The 21,861-nt window shown below is 42.5% G+C and overlaps 1 protein-coding gene across 1 annotated transcript in view; it reads right to left on the bottom strand.

Moving 5' to 3' along the window:
* KIF26A (kinesin family member 26A) overlaps positions 1–21,861 on the bottom strand; it is a 146,210-nt gene that overhangs the window by 6,275 nt on the left and 118,074 nt on the right. Inside the window, exons 6-12 of the mRNA XM_050954076.1 lie at positions 10,288–10,497; positions 8,011–8,104; positions 7,272–7,534; positions 6,849–7,032; positions 6,382–6,541; positions 4,297–4,459; positions 306–3,693 (exon numbers count right to left, since the gene is read on the bottom strand). Of these exons, the coding sequence (XP_050810033.1) occupies positions 306–3,693; positions 4,297–4,459; positions 6,382–6,541; positions 6,849–7,032; positions 7,272–7,534; positions 8,011–8,104; positions 10,288–10,497 (4,462 nt within the window). The remainder of the gene's footprint in view (positions 1–305; positions 3,694–4,296; positions 4,460–6,381; positions 6,542–6,848; positions 7,033–7,271; positions 7,535–8,010; positions 8,105–10,287; positions 10,498–21,861) is intronic.

Below are 21,861 nucleotides of genomic sequence, written 5' to 3'. Positions count from 1 at the left end.
CAAAAACACAAGACTAAGCAGTGTCTCTTCCACAATTTAGATTTAAAACTTGATTTAAAAACTACAAAGCCTATAATTTTGTAATGAATTAAAAGCATTAATCTACAATTTAATGCCTCTTTTATCCATATATATATATCCAGATATATATCTTCAACGTGGCTAGGCCTCTAAATTCAAACTAAGGGACCTACCAGTTTACTTAAGAATCACAATAAAAACTCAGCATCCTAAAATATGAGGAACATATTAATGAACTTCTAAGATGACTGAAAATGCAAGCCTGAGTTACATTAATTTTTTACCTGTCGATCTTTTCTTAGGGGACTTCAAACTCCTCATGCGTCCTGGTGATGACATTCCGCTTTCACTCATTGAGTCATGTGCGGAAGAGGCACTGCCTGTTGCTTCGCTATCACGAATCATGCTTTCGTAGCCACTGCTGCCACCACTGTGGTAAAAAAGAGCTGTCCTTCCCATTGCTGGTGGCAGTTCTCCACTTAAAACACTACTATTATCACTGCCATGCCCACTGCTATACCGCTGAGGCCTCCGGGGCGCAGTTATCTTGCTATATGGAGATGGCAACACTGGAATTTGTGATTTTTCATCGCTGAGATTAATACCACTGTCATTCCCACTATCAGAGTCTGTAGAGCCTCTGAAATGCCCCATTTTGACAGAACTGCCAGATACCAGTTCATTAACACGACTGTTGGCTGCCCTAATTGCTTGCTTTGTCCCCATAATAGTTCCTCTGCCAGGTTTGTTGCTGACACCCTGCACAGTTCGGGGGGTTGTTTTCCCACTTGGAGGGATGCTAGAGCTTTTTCCAATAGACTGAGTCAGTGATTTGACAGAGGAGCTAAGTGACTTTGACCCATTGGTAGAAAGGCTGCGGCTTTTGTTTCCATTTGCCTGAGCCTTCTGGTTAGTTGTACTTTTTGCCTGGCTGTTTTTACAGGGTAAAGGTGCAGTATGTGATGGTGGTGAAGTCACATTAGAAGCAACAGGGGGAACTCCCAGCCGCGGGACCGATCGTCCCATTCTACCATTGTTGATGCTAGTGTTGCCATTTTCCCTAGTTGTGTTTGCTTTGGAGCCAACTGACGTCAGACTATCACACCTTTCCAGAGACATGTGACTCCCATATCGATGAACAGCTTCACTTTTAGATGCCTTAGTCTTTAAACTTGAAATCATCTTCGGCAAAGAATGGTCCCCCTTGAGGCTTGTTTTACAGCTGGTACTTTCACTAACCCAAGATCCAGCTTTTGATCGCAATTCTGCCTCTTCCTCAGCTTTTGGTGTTGCAACTCTAGGACAGTCCAGGCCTGCAGCTTTGCCTCCGGTATTTGCAACCACCACATTTTTCTGTTCTAGGCTTGATTTACGTACAGGAGGTGTTGGAGGTATGGTCCCATTTGGCCTAGGTAGCATGCTTGACTTTTGTGGCAGAATCTTCTTTCCCAGGGATGTTTTCAGGCTGCCAACAGCAAAGGCAACTTCAGAACTTCCCCTAGTCACACTTTCTGATGGAGCACTATTACTATGTGCTACTGGCATCACACCCAGCGTGGTGGCTCCTCTCTTAAGCTGTGGCATTTTCATTGCTGCTTCAGATTTTTTAGTGACTTCACTGGAAGATTTGTAAGCCATTTCACAGCCATCTACAACCCTCTGAGAGCATGCAAGCATAGTCTGCGACTTAGTTGGCTTGGTTGCACTGCTGAAGTATTGGGCAGCTTTTGTTGGCTGCTTATCAGTATTAAATGTATGAGATTTTGGAGACAGCAGAGATTCTGCAGCTTTCATTTCCAAGTGATTATCCATGCGCACCAGCCAGGGATCTTCAAACATACTGTGTGGATTCTGCTGTTCCCTGTAGCTTACAATGGCATTATTGTGGGTTGGAGATGAGGTAGTTTTTGTTTTCCTAGGAAGACTAGAATGTATTGTTTCTATCACCGGTGTATCTCGAGAGTTACTAGATTTAACTTTTACGGGCTGATCAGCTACACAAAAAGCACTTTTCATCTGAGATGCTTTGGTTAATTCAGAGGTTTGGGGGCTTTTGTTGATGCTTGAAGACATTTTGCTAGAATTTATACTCTCAGTTTCCAGCTCCGAGAAACAAAATCCACTGTCATTCAGGGAGCTTTTCAATGGGGTGGTTACATTGGGCAAATCCAAGTTGAAAGGTTTCTTGGACTTATTACAGCAGTAAGATGACTGAGCAACAAAACTGTCACTTGACTGGGCTCCATCACTTTCAATTGTACAAATGCTAACTTCACTAAGCCAAGAACTGATGGAGGAACGTCTGCTGCTGGAAAACGGATCCTCAGCAAGGGGCAAAACAATATCAATATTTACACCAGTAGAGCTTGCCTGTGAGGTATAAGCATCAAACTCATCATTTATACTGCTAATAATACTAACTGGCCTGGAACCTGATGCAAGAGCCTGAAGGGAGCAGTCGCTGTTAAAGCTAATGATACTGGAAGGCCTTCCATTATCTAAAATTCCACTGATGGATAGTTCCTCCACCACTGTAAAAACAAGCTCATCCTCTCCATTCAGCTCTACAGGCTGCTGCAAAGTCACTGTGGTGGTCAGTATATCCCGGTCAAAACATTTACCTTTGAACGCAGAGTGGAAACTATGTACCTCAATAGCGCCAGATTGATTCTGGGTGTTACTGCCAACTAGAAATGTGCTTCCTACCAAGCTGTGCTCAGGTTTGCTAGCCATTTGCTTACTCATTCCCACAGGAGGAGTCCGGATTGCACTGCTATTGTCCAACTCTGAACATGCTTCTTTGGACTTGAGGGGCTGATCTTTCTGTTGTGGGGGTGTGGGTGCAGGGCTTGGTAAAGGTCTCTTCACATACGAGGACTTTTCTTTCACTACAGGTTCAGCTGTGGCCTTACTCTGCTCTTGACTCCTAGTAGGGTTATATTTTGATGATTTCAGTGAATCTGTGATTGTCTCTCTCTCTTTCTCGCCATCTGAGGCTGAGCCCAGTTTTTTGCCTTCAGCTTTAGTTTGTGGTTTGGAATGTTCCGCTTTTAAGTGAGGGGCGTTCTTGTCATGACAACTGCCACCTCTTTGCACAGCAGCCTGGAAATGAAGATTATGTCCTTTTTTTGGAGACACTGTTTCCTGTGGAACAGGTTTTTTATACCCTCCAGATGGAGAAGATGGTTTTTCATTTACCAGTTTAGACTGCGCATTTTCTATCATTGTCACTGGACTACAATTTGATGCAACAGGTGTTTCTCCACAAGCAAACTTTATAGGTTCCTCACTTCCATCAATGAATTCTAACCTTTCTTGCAATTCAGCAAAAGTGTTGCACTTAAAATGGTCCTTGTCGGAACTTCTAGCAATAGCAAAGTTGTCCTTGCTTCTCTTTTTGTTCAGGGAAGGAATTATGGGAACAAACTCTGGAGGCCCTTCATTATCTGTTAGTTCCCTGTCAGACAAAGCTGCACCATTGGGACCAACATAGATGACGGTGTCACAAGATTGTTCACTACTGGAGGAATAATCAGGATCACTAGAAATACTCAGTACAGGAAGATCAGGGTCAAGTGCTACAGTTCTTGGATGAAAGGCTCTCAAGTGAGGTGGTCTTCGTACATGGCCTTCTTCACATGAACTTTCTCCTCCAGATGAGCTGGATGCATACTATTAATTATAAAAAAGAAAATCTTTATTAATATTAAATGTATTTATAATAAGAGAGGAAATCTTACTGTCATTATATACTTTGCTCTGCTTTCATCATCAACCACAATTATGTCTAGTGGAAAACTTTACAATATGAAGTTAACGAACAAAACTTATCTATGTACATTTTAAACATGATATGATTATTATATTAATCAGTTTACCACAGGTAAGTTTCATAACATCAAAATATGTTATCTTTCAATCTTAGCATTTTACATTTTTTCTTATTTTTTTAAATTAAAACAAGTTGAACCTTTTGCAATAGCCCCACATAAAATCAAAGGAATTTTTGCAATAATTCCCCATAAAATCAAAGGAATATCGATCTATTGTGTGTATGTGCATGTGCATTTGCATAAAATTAAAACACAAATGTTTCAGGACTAATAATCAAGTGGAATAACAACAGCTTTGGGCCAACACGTTTGTCAATTTCTCTACCAAGCTTTGATGCATTTTGTATTAGTCCTCATTGTTTAGAAGTCCCACATTCCCCCACCAAGGGGTTCAGAGAATTCATTTTCAATTAAATTAATTGCAGCTTGCTTGTAAACCAACCTTGGATTTCTTCTTTCTCATTCGGTGGATTCGTGATGCAAGCTGAATTGTCATGAGAGTTTCTGCATAATTTGCTGGGGAGTCAGAAATATGAGCAATCATGGTTGTTCTACAGTTGATGTTCCCAAAAGATTCTCTCAGCAACATAGTCAACTTGTTGTCCCTATGTAATAAATAATAATACTAAGATGGTTTAAAAGAATTCTAGTTCATTTTGCAGACTTTTCTAAAACACCAAGTATTATGGTTTCATTTTTATAGTGTACATGTATGGTATAGATAGATCTGAAATATACATGATCTGTACATATTCAAAACATGTCTAAACATATATACACAGAGATATCAAATTTATTCCTCTACCTGCATATTTTTAGATGTGTAAATTCTTTGTTAATTTGGGCAAATCCAAGAACTATTCACTTTACTAGCAGTTCATCATAATACTCTGTATTACCCAAACAGCTTACAAAGCTTCTCCTTAGTAAGTGACAATACAGCCGTCCAATGGACATTACACAGCCTGATGCAGCAGTGCACTGGATGTTCCGTTATTCAAGGAGAGAAAAGAGATGCCTCGAATGCTCACCTGCTTGAAAAGTCTGATTACCCGAACACTCAAACATGCTTTATAGCCCTATCTGTGGCTATCGGATGTGGATATAAGCGCACATATACCATTATATGCACAACTTTTTGGGTGGATTCAGCTATAATCACAATGCTCATACACTGAAGTAATTGTGACATTTGCTATAGTTCTTCTGTGTGGCTTAGGTGAAGATTTAGGGCCAGATCCTGGCTTCCATTCTGCCCACTCTGCTCTGGCAGCACAAACCCATGGAAAATTAGCTTCACTGGCTGTCCAAGGATTTCCCTGGGAAAGGGAAATCACCAGGTGGTATATGGCCAACGTGGTCTTCAGCCATAGCCAGTGCAGCTGAGGAATCATTATGCTCTGGCATGCCACAGTTGCCAGAAAAGCTACTTAGGGGCTGTATGCGACTGGCACAATTTAGAACACTCCTGAGGCTGCTATAGGTTGCTCCTCAGAACTGGCCCGGCACCTGGTGGCCTGTGTCAGGGAGTCATCTTTACGTCTTGGCTCACTGAATTGGGCTAGGTGGCAAACGGCTTGGACCTGAGGATCTGGCCATTCACTATTCTAGTCCATTCACTCAGCTGGCAACTGGCCTAAGGAAAACACCTGCTTTCACCTAATACAAAATGAAAGAGCACCTGCTTCATATTCTGCACTGGATAAATATGTGAAATGACAGGAGAAATAAATGAGGCACTAACTTACAACTCATCTTAGCAAGCAGCAATTAAACTCTGGTACAAAAGGCCAAATTCTACCAGTCATGTCTGTGGCAGGGATGTCCTCTTTAGACTGGGCCTCCTACAGATATGAATGTATTCACTCGCCATGACCGTACCGCCAGACACACTCTATAAAGCACACATAGATGCTCACTTTTGTCAAGTTACCATTCCCTTTTCCATACAGGAACAGAGTATGGTCCTAAATTTATTTAAATACAGAGTTTTTATTGGACACATAGATATGTGCAACCTGCTGAACGGGGCAGATTATTTATAGCACTACTGATACGATCCTCACCATTCTGTTACATGTACAGTAAAGCTGGCTGATGTTTCTTGAAATTTCAACAAGACTTCTAAATTTGAAAAAAACATAAAAACCAAGGAAATAAAATGTCTCTTGCTTTTCAACAAGCTGGCCAAATTTTTTCAAAGTTTCAACATTTCAGAAAAAAAGAAAAATATTTCTGCAATTTTTTCAAACTGGACACATACCCTTCATCCAACTTAGGTATATGCCACAATGCATATGATTTTTCAGACAACTGTGCATACCAATAACACATTTGGGACTCTAAAATATATTACATGAACATAAATGTCATAAACACTGCACTGGAGGCCAGATATATGTTGCCATATATGTGACAGGCAAACTTCCATTCACATGAGTGCAATACATTATATCATGGCCCTGCTAATCTATTTGCAAGATAAAACTAGCTATATTTAAGGCAATGTACACAGTAATTTACTTACTTATATGGTACATGTTTAGCACCATTAATTAAGGCCAAAATTACATTGCCCAGGGCAGTCAGAGACAGGCACAGGGAACCTCCCCCATCTCGACTCTTGCTCAGCACTTTTTCACAGCTTCCCAGATCAATGAGATGCAAACGGCTCCGTCCTCCGGACACTAAAACAACAAGGACAACAACATTTATACACACATTCACCTGAGCAAAAGGACTCTCACCAGATTAGCTATGCAGAATTTATTCAAACGACAGAAATAATGAATGCAGCATGGGGTAATGCCTGAATTAAATATTAATAGGGCTACACGTGAATTGAACAAAGGAGATATTAGCCACCTCTACCACAGTTTATGTCGGTTCTCAACTGCTTGTGAGGGGGGCTTCTTTTTTAGTATACTGCACATTATTTTTAATCTAAATTTAAAACTAAATAAATAAAACCAATTTGGAAGTGACTGATCTTACTTCCTCCTTTGCCACTCTTCTCCATGCGATACTGGTAAATGTGAAGAGTGAAGAGCATATGTGAATTCCTCCTGTCTTCTTCATCACACTCGGGTTTACTGGTACTTCTGGCAGCAATAGCAGCATCAAGGAAAAAGGCAGCTTTCTCTGCTGTCGGAGCCCTAAGCTCACTTTGGTTTTGAAGCTTGAATATAAACAAGAAAATGGCTAATTAAGGCAGGGGTGAATGTTTTTTGCTGATCATACTAAGTCTCTAGGGCGATAAGAGAAACAAATATGTACACCATGGGAGTGGGGATTATATATTAAAGACAATAAAAATTTTTACCATCTTAAAAATTGTCATCATCATTGTCAGATAAAAGGAAATAAAAAGCAGAGGAAAGTCAGGCTCAAAAGCCTATGTTGCGATATCCATTATACCTGGGTTCCACATATCGGATCCTCTCTCAAATAAACCCCTGGAGACTGACCATCCTGAAGGCTGCCAGTGGCTACTTCAGCTAACAAATCCTTAAGGTTTTCATCTTTGCCACTGATCTCCACGGCAGATACTCTAATAGAGAAACGAGTCCCAGTTTTTTCTTTGCGTTCATTGATTAACTTGAAGAGCCAAGAAATTGCACAGGGGATAATACCAAGGCTTTGTGTGGAGTTATCTTTGCCAATCATGGTATAAGATTTACCTATAAAGGAAAGGAAAATATAAACTTATCTTTCAAGCATAAAACAGTTTCTTCTTATGCAGCTGCCAATTTACATTATATGCCATGTGCTGTACAGATAGCTGGGGATAACAAATGCAAAAATGATTTGTATGTATTTAATTATTAATCAGGTAGTATTTATTCAATTAATTTTGCCATTTTTGTAACTCAAACCCAAAGCAAATTAATTTTTAAAAGTATCTCTGATCTTTTGCTTTTCATCATAACATGCCTCCAAAAGCTTGTTCCTACATAAGCTAATCTGATGTTACGTTTTACCTTTCCAAATTAGAATTTAAGATCCCACTGTAGAAATAAACCATGATAAGTTTGCAAAGCTAATTAAAAAGAAATTCTAATCTATTCGTATACTCCAGATTTATTGTTCCAGAAGCTGACAGTATGTAATTACCAGACTGACATAGTAATTAACTGTAACGAATTTGGGAGCTCACCAAGCTTGACATGACCAAAGCAAAATATGCAACCATCTGCACCATTCACAACAGACTGGATTACTTCTGATACCGTTCCAGAGCATACCTCAGCCTGAAAGAAAAATTGGAGATAAATTATACAATATACTCTTTACTTCTCTCCTATGTGAAAAGAATTATTCAATATTTCTGAAGCATAACACTTTTGCCCATTTTTACGGCATTTTTTCTCCTATTTTAGTAACTATGTCCCATTTTTAAAAAATAAAAGCTGCTATAACAGTCTAAAATAGTTTCCTATTCTTTTCTACCAATTCCCTTGGAATATCAACTCTATGACTAATGTAGCAATTGAACACTATCCAACCAAGCTTGCTGCTGGTATAATAGCTTAGCCAAGGGTTTTCAGTAATAGTAACCGCTTCAGTGAAATAAAGCTAGCCAAAGACTGCTTGTAGAAATTAAAAAGCCATACATACTGGAGAAAATGCATTGAAGATCCCTGAATAAGAATTTTTAAGTATCTGATTTTCATTTACTATGGAAACAATAATATAATTGGTAAAGGGAATTCGCTAAATTCCTCAAGTGTACTAAAAACTGTTTATCAGTGTATATAAGGATTTGAAATATGTGCCATGATTTATTAAATATAGCAACTAATGGTATAAATATATAAGGCCATACACTAGTGAACAACGAACATGGATACATGCCAGTAAGTCAGCCCCTCGCAATGATACTGCAGAAGTTGGCCACTCTGATTCTAGCCACCAAGAAACAGCAGAGAAATGCCACCTCAAAGGCCCTCCAAGAGAGTGTTGAAGAGTGTGGCCCAGAGATCACAGTGAAATCCTGTCCCGACTGAAGACAATGGGAGTTTTGCCATTGACTTCAGTCAAGCCAAAATGTTACCTCATCTCCTTTTCGTACTGCATGTGCAGCACCCAACCCATCAGCAGCTGCTGTGCACAACCACCTACACAGATTATTGCAACTCTCAGTACAAATAGACTATACTGGTCACTAGGATTGCACTACTGGTGCATTTGCAATTGCCCTGTGCATCTATTTGAGTAAGTAGTTACGCCTTTTTCTCTGCACTTGCCAGACATTAGGACCACAATATGCATAGTCACTTATCCAATACTGGAGATAAAAAGGATGAAAAATGTTTTTTAGCCAAAATTTGTCTTGTTCATTCAAGTTGTAAAGTGACACTCTCAACATGAATTACTTGGAGTTTCATAAAACTGAATTTTCTCCTAGAGAACTATGTAAAGGTTGGGCTATATCCAGATTTTTTTTTAATCCTTTGTTTTAAAGCTGCTATATGTGTTTCTTCTGCACTCACTGGGGTAGTCTTGACTACAACCTCGCCAAACATATCCCCTTTCCCAGAGCCAGCTCCAGGGCTTTTGCCACCCTAAGCAGCAAAAAGAAAAAAAGAAGAAAAAAGCCGCGATCACGATCTGCAGCTCTACCGCTGCCGCGTCATTCTTCAGCTGCAATTCGGCAATGGGTCCCTCACTCCCTCTTGGAGAGAAGGACCAGCGGCCGAATTGCCGCCGAAGACCCGGACATGCCGCCCCTCACCACTGGCCGCCCCAAGCAGTGCTCGCTGGGCTGGTGCCTGGAGTCGGCCCTGCCCTTTCCTTCCGTCCACGTCTGCCTGCTGCCTGTTCAGTTTCAGCTCTACTGCTGTTATTGTGCATAAGCACAGGCCTTGCAGGGCCTGGAGAAGGGCATGCAGGATCAACAAAACAGTGAAACTGACTATTCAAGAAGTGATGGCAAATGTGAAACGTAAACCTGAAAAAGGAGAGAAAAATAAAACTCTTCCCTGCTCTCTTTCAATTATAGTAATCTTCTGGGGTTAGTTGTAACCATGGTCCCAACTCAGCAAAGCACTAAACTTCAGGCACATGGTTAAATCTGACCCTAGGTAGCAAAGCACTGAAGTCAATGGGGTTGTACTCCTAATCTTATTGATTTAAAGGGGGTTACAACACAGTCAGTTAAAAATGTAAAATTCACATCGACTGTGCCTTTAAGCAGCACTAAAAATACAGGGAAAGTATTCATTCAGCAAATTTATCTCCCTAGTTAGAGCTTCACTTCTGGGCTAAATTGAAACAGTGTGAGAGTTTACCCACTGTCTCTTAATTACCATGTTTTCCAAGGAATTATGCTAACTCAAACAAAATTCCCCAGAAGCAATAAGGAACTCTTACATGAATTAAAATGGTGTGCCCACGGAAAGAGTTGCTAAAGTAACATGCTTATCTCCAGTACCTGAGAAGCATCCTGAGGGAATACTGCATCAAAGGCAAACATCTTTGGGACAGCAACAGTTCCTCTCCTGTGACCTAAGTTGGATGGTCCACTTGCAGATGGATCGTAAAGAGTGATTTGCTTTTTTCGTGGATCTACCTTTAGAAAAGACATGGATTCAGACGTGTCATGTGGTCCTTGAGAGGGACAAATTCTCACCATCACCTTCACCTGCAAGTAGTTACAAGGAAAGTGACAGCTTTAGTTCCTACTTACAGCTAATGTAAACTATTCCCTGCTCCCCAAACTTGTACATTTTTAACAGTTCTGTGACTTAGAAGGACTTCTCCATATACTTAGGGTATGGCTGGAGTGGGTAGTGATCGATCTATCAAGGATCAATGTATCGAATCTCATCTAGTGTAGACCAGGCCTTACCGCCAGATTTTCAGCACTGGCTTCCAGTCTTGTGCCTGCAATAAATTTATTTTAAAAGAGTGCATTTTCACTTTACCATTTAACTGTCTGATGATGGATCTCTTGACAAAGAGATCATGAACAGGATACAGAAAGCTTCTCAGTCATTAGGAAAGCTACGTAACAAAGTCCCAAAATTCCACAACATAACCCTCTCAACAAAAATATAACTTTATAATGCTTTTGTGCTCACATCTCTTCTCTATGGCAGTGAGACCTGGACACCATACAAATGGCATATCAAACAGCTAAAGGCCTTCCATATGCGGTCTCTGTGTGCCATTATGGGGATCTGCTGGCAGGACACAATTACCAACCTGGAGGTTCTCCAAAAGTCAAATGCCATAAGCATCAAGGACACACTGATAAAAGCCCAACTACGCTGGGTTGGACACATCATTAGGATGTCTGAGTATCAACTCCATAGAAAAATTTTCTTTGGAGAATTGGCACAAGGACATCGGAATCAAGGCCACCCCAGAAAGCACAACAAGGACAGCATCAAAAACAGCACACACTTTGGTGCAATAAAACCAGATGATCTTGACAAAGCTGCGTTAAATAGATCAGCATGGCAACACACAGCACTTGGAGCTTTTCAAGCCTTTGAAGAGGACAGAAATAATCAATTGTTAGCTGCAAGGGAAAAGCATCATGCTACTGCTATAGTGACCAAGACGGTCACCAATTACTTTGTCTGCCCGATCTGCACGTGTACCATGTTTGGACTTCAGAGTGACTCCAGAATCCATAAAAAGAGAGAGCATGAAAACATCATCGTCAAACTGACATACTACACACACACACCTCTGATTTGCAGGCACAATCAATGCTCAAGGAAAAATTGTATCCACAGAAAAGGAGAATGTGGCAAGGTCCTTTTGTAAATCAGGACCTTAATGTTCACAGACTTTGTGACCTAATATACTAACAAATCCTTCCTGAACCGCTGTTTGAATAAACCAAGAATGAAACAGGATGTTGTATGAAAGAAGTCCTGGGAGTTCTCACTTTCTCTCCTTCTAACCACTGACATATCTTAAGTCCAATTCCTCCAATACAAAAAAGTGCTGTTGCTGTAACCCACATGGCCAGATGCCTTTCGCAGCTATAACTCATTGCTACGGTCTTCACTGGTGGCCGGAAGGGTTATTGTCGCAGCACAGTTAGGACCACTTTTGAGCCAAAGGCATCAAAGGAAGGAAGGAAGGAAAAAGAAAAAAATTTCAAAGCTCCAAATCTTGAAACCAACCCACTAAAAGGGTATTTTCTAATGCTATAAATACTTGGCTCTTATACGCAACATTCTAAGGGTGGAGTGTATTTTTAGTCAAGACAACTCAGATACTTAGGCTGCAATGTTCGAAAGCAACTAAGGGAGTTAAGTGCCCAAATCTCATTGAACTTCAGTGGCAGCTGAACACCTAACTCCATTAAGCTCTGTGATAAGCCCAGTCTTAGTATGAAACACCAGGGTCCCAGTGTTCTGCTGCCCAATGCCAGTCAAAAGTAGACATGAAACTTTACCATTCTGCTCTGATGGTCTTTTACATGCCCTTTCGACAGGTATAAATGACTACACAAGATGCAGGGCAGCAGGCCCTAGATCTTCAGTATGCAACTGTCTAGCAGATTCAAACTTAGAGAAGTGACATGCTCCACCAGTGGGACTCTACATACATTGTATGACATGTTTAAATTATAAGCAGAATGGTAACATTATGTCCTAATCCAAGTACAGGAAAATCTTGCCGTGTATGACATACCACTGCTGGTCAGTGTTTAATTCTACACTAAGAAACAGATCCTGAACTGGTGTAAAATTGTCATAATACCATTGAAGCCAATGGACCTTGGACAATTTTCACCATCTGAGCATCTGTCCCCAGGTGCCCAGTTGTACAATGGGTGTAAACCATGAGCCTGCTCCACTTCAAAACACCCACTGACAGTAAATAAAAACCAAACACTTCTCATTTTAATTATCCATACAGAGTCCAGATATAACAGTCTGTTAGCAACCATTCCACTATGAATCAAAGAGCCTAAATAGCTATCTGATCAACCATCCAAAACACATACCAAGCCAAATATAGCACACACTTGTAACCTGCTGATTTGACTCACATATAACACCAGGACAGCTTTGAATAGTGGGTGGGAAAAGAAAGTCAAACTTGTGGAACTCTGACTGCGGCTATTTCTAACATTTGACAATTGTTTGTTGACTTTAACCGTAGCTTTGCATTTCCAGGTTTTCCAACACTATTTATTACAACCATGGTGTTCTAATAATGTTGTTAACAAATTATGTCGATTTATAAAATTAGCATATGTTCTTTTTGTCTTTTTTTTTTGTAGTTTTTTACTCTTATTATACTCATAGATTCATAGACTCTAGGACTGGAAGGGACCTCGAGAGGTCATCGAGTCCAGTCCCCTGCCCTCATGGCAGGACCAAATACTGTCTAGACCATCCCTGATAGACACTTATCTAACCTACTCTTAAATATCTCCAGAGATGGAGATTCCACAACCTCACTAGGCAATTTATTCCAGTGTTTAACCACCCTGACAGTTAGGAACTTTCTCCTAATGTCCAACATAAATCTCCCTTGCAATTTATTACATTTGTTCTGTGTAAACAGCAGTTAACCCCAGCCCTTTCCCCTTTCATTCAAAGAAAATAACAGCCAAAAAGAAAATGAACTGCCATTCCACAGTTATTTCAATTGATGCTGAAACAAAACATCCAGGGCCAGATTATGCCTTTAAGACACTCATTTTGTGCTGGAGGCCGTCCAGAGCTTCAGTATGGACTGCATCGCAGAAAGGCACCCAAGCAGTCCAATATGCAGGAGAACTGCGCAGGCTGTGCCATTATTTAGGATTGCAGTGCAAGGACAGGAGGGAGGAGGGATATAGCCTTGTCCCCTGTGAGGCGTAGACAGGTAATCCAAGCCCATGGGATTAATGACAGACTTGGTTAGACACATCCCTAAGTATCCTGCTGAACTGGGGCCTGTGTCCTTATTAACTGTTGAGGCTAAGGTATTTTGGAGGTTGCGTTTAGGAGCCCTGCAGTTTTATTTTGCACAGCACAATCAGTTCAGAATGCTAAATTGCATGAGGCACCCCTGTATGCTCAAACAGGGGTGTTAATATCCATTTTTGGCATCACTGGAAATATTTTTCAAAAGTTAGCCCTGAAAACTTTCCTCTATTTCTCCAAAGGAATGAATAGGTTTAAAAAAAAAAAAAAAAACCACAACATCCAATTTTTCAAGTAAACATTACAGGAGGCTTCATGGAGGGAAATATTGCATCCCCTGAACACGTTAACCCTTGTAAGTGGTCTCCTGATCTAAATGCTTTACTTTCTTCTCTCTTTGGTACTGATCTGAATATGAAAAGACAGTCCTAGAAAATAAGCGAAGCTTAAAATAAATGAAACAGCTGCTTCAAAAGGCAAAGTGCATTACAGGTGACAGCTTCAAGGCTGATTCCCCATAAAAGCTGCATGAAGCTAGCTTTGTGTGCTAGAGTGCTTCCCTCAACCTTGACATATCACCAAGATGTTCAGTAAATAACCTTCTTGATGAAAAAAAAAAAACCAACCAAAACCAAAACCACCACACTTCAAAATCACTTCATTAAAATGAACTTTAAAATGTATGCTGTTTTCAAAATACATCTATAAACTGTACTTTCCTTTCTCTCTTAGACCGATTATTAGATTATCACAGGAGGCACTGGCATAAAAGGAAAATCGGTTTGCTCATGACCTCAGCTGCATGTTACCTCCAGTAGCAGCATGCATCAAGTCAGCCTTTCAAGTCCATCTCTCTGGAGCCAGAGGATACTGAAATCTCTCACCATAATGGATCAGATTCTACATCTATCTGGCCTCCGGGGTCATGGTCATTTTTAAAGTGAAAGTAAGCTCGCAAGAGCAATTGAGGGGGGAGGTGCCATCTTTTTTCATGTTTTGTCCATAACAACTGGGTTTGTGTGTGTGCAGAAAACTGTTGACTTCAGATTAACCACATTTTCCTATTCCCAGGTACATATGAATCCAAGTGACAACTAATGTGATTCAGCTATGCTTTACTCTCAGCTATGCCTTACCCATCACTGTTGAAAGACCATACACCTGACAATGTAGGGTGAAACTATGCAACTCTTACTCATGGGGTGGACCCATTAAGTTCACTGGGGAGTAGAAAAGAATTTCTCATGTAAACACTCGCCAGCATGAGCAAGGACTGCAATAGTAATGGACCAGTCACGTGGGAGGAAGGGGTTCATGGCTAATCTTGGATGCGGGCATGTGTTTCTGGGAACACCACAGAACACTTTGTTGCTATATGTATCTTTCTCCAGGTCCTCCAGTTTAGGTGTGACGAGGTCCATATTCTCAGCTGCAAGGGTTGTGCTATGATACAGATGTGGCTTAAGAAGGAAGAGGAATACGATATTAGAAACAAAGGAAAAAAATGCTCTCCTGACTGCCTAGCATAGGAGTCCTCCAGCATCCCCACATTCAACTTCTCACACACTGTTCCTCCTGAGATGCCGCTCCAGTATTCTTTGTACCCACTTTCCTGGAGCTCAGATACTGCAGTGATAAGGGCCATGTAGAATAACAGGAGGCATAATGAGAATCAGCACAATGTTACATGGTTTCATATAACATCTCAGGCCCAGATTCAAGGGACTGAAGGTCAGGAGCAGGTTTATGTCAACCCACCTAGAGACCTGTGTGGTCATTCACAGGCATATTGCAACCCAGAGGTTCATAATTACTGGTCTACCTAAAGTACAATGCTTTATTGTGTAGGAATATGAGTTTATGACATGCAAGATCTAGGAGCACTAGAACGGCAGCATAGTCCTTGCTGTAAGGATTAAGTCCATTGAATCTCTCTTGTGTGACCCCCTCTGACTCTCCTGGGAACAGCATGCTGTGCTCTGGAGACAGCCACTCCCAGTGGAAAGAGAGTCATCTAGATGTGAGAGCATGGGGTGGGGAGGATTAAAGAAAATAACACAGGAAGAAGGAGCTTGGCGATCACAAAAAAACATTTTGACCCATAACTAGGAGAGTGGATGATACCCCAACAACCCAAGTTCATTGCCTCAGAGCTAAACATGACATCACGAGGTCACAGCCTGCCCAATCAATTGGAGAGAAGGAGAAATCCCCATTTCAGTACCTGAGGCCATCACCACCCAGAAAAGTAAAGCAAATGCATAAACAAACCAGAAGTTTGAAAGCAACTGCATAAATACAGCAATTTTAACTAGGGAAAATGTGATGCACCATTTTTCAGCACAAGATACATACTTTTATAATTCATTAATCCTTTAGTCCATAAATGGGCAATCCTGGTTATGCACACTGATGGCTGAGCAAATATAGAAATGGAGCAATCATACCTGCAATACAGTCAAATGTGTTTATTCACTTACAGAATTAAACATTTTCACAAGAGCGGTGATTTAATGCTACCTTGGTGCATCAGTGACTTGCATACCAAACAAGTAAGTGAGCTAATTTAAAACTAACTAGAGTCAAGTGCACCAGTGTTCATTTCAGGCTTGGAATTACACCCTAGATGTAAACAAGAGAGGCTATAATGGGGCTCTCTTATAAAGATATTAACTACCAGTAGCACACTGGATGGAATAGTAAAAATATGAGAGAGTCAGCGAGTCTAGAAGTGGGATAGAGGGAACAAGTAGGAAGAGAAGAAAATTGGTCTGAAAGAGAAAGGAGGAGACAAAAGGAGAGACAAGAGCAGACAGAGAAAAAAGCGGAAGAGATAAACACACGAGACAAGATATATTGGCTCCAGAATACTCATTTCAGGCCTCAGAAAGTGGCTCAAACAAGGAGAGAGAGAGCCAACCCCCTGAGCAAAGATGAGGACAATAATAATAATGTGGGAATGCTAATTTATTCCCATAAACTATTTTATACTCCACTCCCTTGCAGTACTCCCAATGACCACACAAACAGCAGACTAAGCTTGCTGCAGTTTCAGAGCCTACCCTATAGGAACACATAGAACAATCTGTGATTTTGCCAATTTTATATTCCTTTAAATGAAGCATATGTTGACATTTTCTCTCATATGGTAATGCTGCTGAGGTTTTAACGTTTCTAGTGGCTTCCTTTCTTTCTCTTTTCCTTTCTTCCTCTTTATAAAAAATACGGCATATCACATAACTGTTCTCTTCAGTGTCACTGGGTAGGAAAAAAGGTTATAAGTTGGATACAAATATATATCTAGAGAGAGATGGTGTCAGTATTGGCTAACAGGCCAGCTGCAATGATTGGACGAGGAATAAGAATGCGGGGGGAGGTTGTACCTCCATTTGATTTCTACAAACAAACCTAAAATAAAATACACACATAAAACACCACTACACAGCCACATAACTCATTTTTCTTTAAGCATGAAGCCTTCTGTATCATGCAAATCAGTCAAGTATCTTGTTAATTAAATGGCTCTGATCTCGTGGGTTTTGAACACCATGGGTTAATATTAAAACTGCTGAACTTTCCAAATTCATGTTTCTGCAGGAATCAGGAGGTCAGCAGAATCACTGAAGGAAATCCTATTAAAATCAAAAGCGTTTGGGAAAAGAAGATGATAAACATATCCTGAATATGCCACAGGAGATGAAGAATTTAACAAATAAATAAATAAATAAATAAACAAATTGAAAAGCCCTGGAAATGGGTGGCATGAGGTCAGGGTGTGCCTGCCCCATGTACAACAATGGGCGGGACTGTAAATGTCAGTGGCTAGGGTGGGAGAAGGATTCACAGTAATCAGGGATTTGTTTTTTTCCTTTAACATTTATCTATTTGTCAGCCTACTGTAGGAGTCAGGGAAAAGAAAGGTTATCAAAGCAAACATCTGCAAGCTGAAATTCACTCACTTCTACCATGTAAGAGCAAACAAAGTAGAAGGATGCTGAAGTGTGCAAAAAAAATGTTTAAAAGGCTATTTTATGCATGTACAGCAACAGATTTAAGGGAGACTTGTAAGCAGACAAAGGCTGACGGCGGCTCAATATTCAAGCTCCATAGAGCCAGAGAGAAACAATCCACCTATGTAGATGACAATGCTAGCTCTCATATAGCCTGATATACAGCCTTCCATATGAAAACATATTACAGAATATTTGAATGGCTTCAGACAGTACACCCAGATGTTGTTGATGCTTTTGGGAGAGAGACACCTGAACCAAAACTCTAGATCTGAACATTCTTGAACTTTGAGCGGATCAGAACCAGACTCATATTTTACAGTTCTGGACCAAAACTAGGAATCCAAAACATCCTTGAGTTTTGCAGTATGGGCCAATTTCTAAAGAGTAGGTCATATCCACAGGTTAATCAGATCCACAGATACAGGGCCAGGTAAGGCCCCATCTACTCCTCTGTTCCCGCTCTGTGCTGAGGAGTGCCTGAGAGAACTTTGAGTAGCTATGCACAGTTCTCAATGAGGTCTGTGCCTCAGTGGAATGACTGAGCCCACAGTGTAAAATAGGATACTGAGGTCACTTATGTAGAGAACAGTTACACATGGGGAATCAGGGAGGCTCTGGGAGTGTGATTTGTTTGTTTTATGGAAGTTAGTCGAGAGTTATGAGTCTTAGACCAGAGTGCAAAACTGAGTCTTGAGGCAGTTTCCAAAGAAAGTCAGGTTGGTTCTTTCAAGTGTAGAGGGAAAGAAATCTGCCACCTGCTTGAAGAGAGACAGGGAAGAGGAGCAGAAAGAAGCCCCACGTTCAAGAAACCCAAAGAGTGGGCTGGAAAATAGAAGCAATGTGGTTGAACACATGCAGTGGAACAATTCAATGAAGTGTCCCGAAGCCTATCTGAGAGAGTCTGTACTTGATTTCAGAATGCACAGGGATCCAAGAAAGAACTCTAAGGCAGCATTCTGACTTCCAGGCTTTCCTTTGTGTTTGAAACAGACTGGAGCTGGAAGTTAGGCAGGACACAAAAGAAAGGAATTACAGCAACTGAGACAAAGGAATGGTGGGTAAGAGTGGTCAAGACGGTGTTGAACATGGGAAATATTTCTACTTGGCAGTGGCAGATTAACAGGCACAGAAAAAAGAAAAAGTCAAGTCAAAGCTCTAGGGTTTCTGAAAGTAGGAGTGAATACGAGATTGGTGCCCTAGGTCAAGATGGAGATGGAGTTTTGTCTGAGGCTGCTCATTTTAGCAATCAGTAGGGTATATATATTTTGGATATTCTAAGTTGAAGGAAGATAGTTCAAAGCCATAAGCCAATGAGATATGAAGCTGGTAGAAATCGAGGATGAAGATGCATCAGTGCAGGCATTCTCATCCCAACAGAAGTGATGTCCAAAGGTGAATTTAGAAAGAAAGGTGCCAACTGGGATGGAAGAGATAACAAAGCCAAAAACACAATCCTAACAAGCATTATAACAGATAGATCGAATAGAAGAGAATTCCCCACTGCCAGTCATGAAAAAGGATCTATTGTACAGATAAGAAAGAGCAGAGGCGGAAGATATCCTTGACCCCACTGAATTGTGCCACATGATCAAGCAAGATGGCAAGGCTGAATTGAAATCAAAGAGGGAGGAAAGATGGCCTTGTGGCTAAGACACAGAACTAGGAATGCTGGACTCCATTTCCAGAACTGCCACAGATTTCAAGTGTGTCCTTAGGCAATCACTACAAAATATACAAGTCAGGAGAGAATGACGCCATTATTTTTTCAGATGACCAGTAAGAGGTACCAAATATTTCACATGTTTAACCTTAGGGCCATGTACAAGGAAAGACAACATTAATTCTCTGAAAAGACGGTTACTCACCTTTGTAACTGTTCTTCGAGATGTGTTGCTCATATCCATTCCAGTTAGGTGTGCGCGCCGCGCGTGCACGCTCGTCGGAAACTTTTTACCTTAGCAACTCCAGTGGGCCGGCAGGTCGCCCCCTAGAGTGGCGCCGCCCTGGCGCCTGATATATACCCCTGCCAGCCCACCCGCTCCTCAGTTCCTTCTTGTCGGCTACTCCGACAGTGGGGAAGGAGGGCGGGTGTGGAATGGATATGAGCAACACATCTCGAAGAACAACAGTTACAAAGGTGAGTAACCATCTTTTCTTCTTCGAGTGATTGCTCATATCCATTCCAGTTAGGTGAATTCCAAGCCATACCTAGGCGGTGGGGTCGGAGTGAGAAGTCGCGGCATGGAGCACTGCAGATCTGAAGGCCGTGTCCTCTCTGGACTGCTGGACCAGGGCGTAGTGGGAAGCAAAGGTGTGGACCGATGACCAGGTCGCTGCCCGACAGATCTCCTGGATGGGCACATGGGCGAGGAAAGCCAACGACGACGCCTGCACCCTGGTAGAGTGCGCAGTCACACGGCCCGTAGGAACGTGAGCCAAGTCATAACAGGTCCTGATACAGGACGTTACCCATGAGGACAACCTCTGCGAGGAAATGGGAAGCCCCTTAATGCGGTCCGCTACTGCCACGAAAAGCTGGGGGGATTTGCGGAACGGTTTGGTCCTCTCCACATAAAACGCGAGAGCCCGACGGACATCAAGCGAGTGGAGTTGTTGCTCCCTGCGTGAGAAATGAGGCTTCGGGAAAAAAACTGGGAGGAAGATCTCCTGGTTGACGTGAAAGGCTGAGACCACCTTGGGGAGAAAGGCAGGGTGTGGTCTCAGCTGCACCTTATCTTTATGGAAGACCGTACACAGGGGATCTACCGTGAGGGCCCGGAGTTCCGACACCCGTCTAGCTGAGGTAATGGCTACTAGAAAGGCAGTCTTCCAAGAAAGATAGAGCAGGGAGCAAGTCGCTAATGGCTCAAAGGGGGGCCCCATGAGCCGAGTCAGAACCAGGTTAAGATCCCAGGTAGGGGCAGGGGGTCGGACGTTGGGGTATAGACGTTCCAGCCCCTTAAGGAATCTAGTCACCGTCGGGTGAGAAAAAACAGAGCGGCCATCCCCACCCGGGTGAAAGGTGGAGATAGCTGCCAGGTGAACCCGAAGGGACGATATCGCCAGGCCCTGTTGCTTGAGGGACCAAATATAGTCCAAAATATTGGCGACCGAAACTTCCATAGGGAGGAAACCCCTCTCCGTGCACCAACAGGAGAAACGCTTCCACTTGGCCGAGTACGTCGCTCTGGTGGAAGGCTTCCTGCTGCCCAAGAGTACCTCACGTACCAGGGTAGAGCAGCGTAACTCGGATCTGGTCAGCCATGCAGGAGCCACGCTGCTAGGTGCAGCGACTGGAGGTCCGGGTGACAGAGAGTACCGTGGTCCTGGGTGATCAGGTCCGGGTGAAGGGGCAGGAGGACTGGGTTGGCTATGGCCAGGTCCAGCAACATGGGGTACCAATGTTGCCTGGGCCACGCTGGGGCTACCATAATCACGCGGGCCCTGTCCCTGCGCACCTTCAGAAGGACCTTGTGGACCAGTGGAAACGGAGGGAACGCGTAGAACAAGTGGGTCGTCCACGGGATAAGGAAGGCGTCCGCTACCGACCCGGGTTCCCGGCCCTGAAAGGAGTAGAACGCCTGGCATTTCCTGTTCCCCCTGGACGCGAAGAGGTCCACACGTGGACAACCCCACCTCTGGAAGATCGAGAGGGCGAAGTCCGAGCGAAGGGACCACTCGTGCGAGAGGAAGGATCTGCTCAGGCGGTCCGCCAGCGTGTTCCGTACTCCGGGGAGGAAGGAAGCCGTGAGGTGAATGGAGTGGGCTATACAAAAGTCCCAGAGTCGCATCGCCTCGTGACATAGGGGAGAGGATCTGGTGCCGCCCTGCTTGTTGATATAGTACATGGTCGTCGTGTTGTCGGTAAATACCGTGACACAATGATCTCGAAGGTGGTGACAGAACGTTTGACAAGCAAGGCGGACCGCTCTAAACTCCCGCATGTTGATGTGTAGATCCACCTCCTGCGGGGACCACAGGCCCTGTGTCCTCAGGGTTCCCAGGTGGGCCCCCCAGCCGAGATCTGAGGCATCCGTTGTTAGGGACACCGAGGGCTGGGGTGGGTGAAGTGGGAGTCCTGCACACACGACGGACTGGTCTAGCTACCAGCGG

This window comes from Gopherus flavomarginatus, chromosome 5 (genome assembly GCF_025201925.1).
Source record: "Gopherus flavomarginatus isolate rGopFla2 chromosome 5, rGopFla2.mat.asm, whole genome shotgun sequence".
In the NCBI taxonomy this organism is placed as follows: domain Eukaryota; kingdom Metazoa; phylum Chordata; order Testudines; family Testudinidae; genus Gopherus; species Gopherus flavomarginatus.
This window is presented reverse-complemented; position numbering and strand designations above follow the sequence as displayed.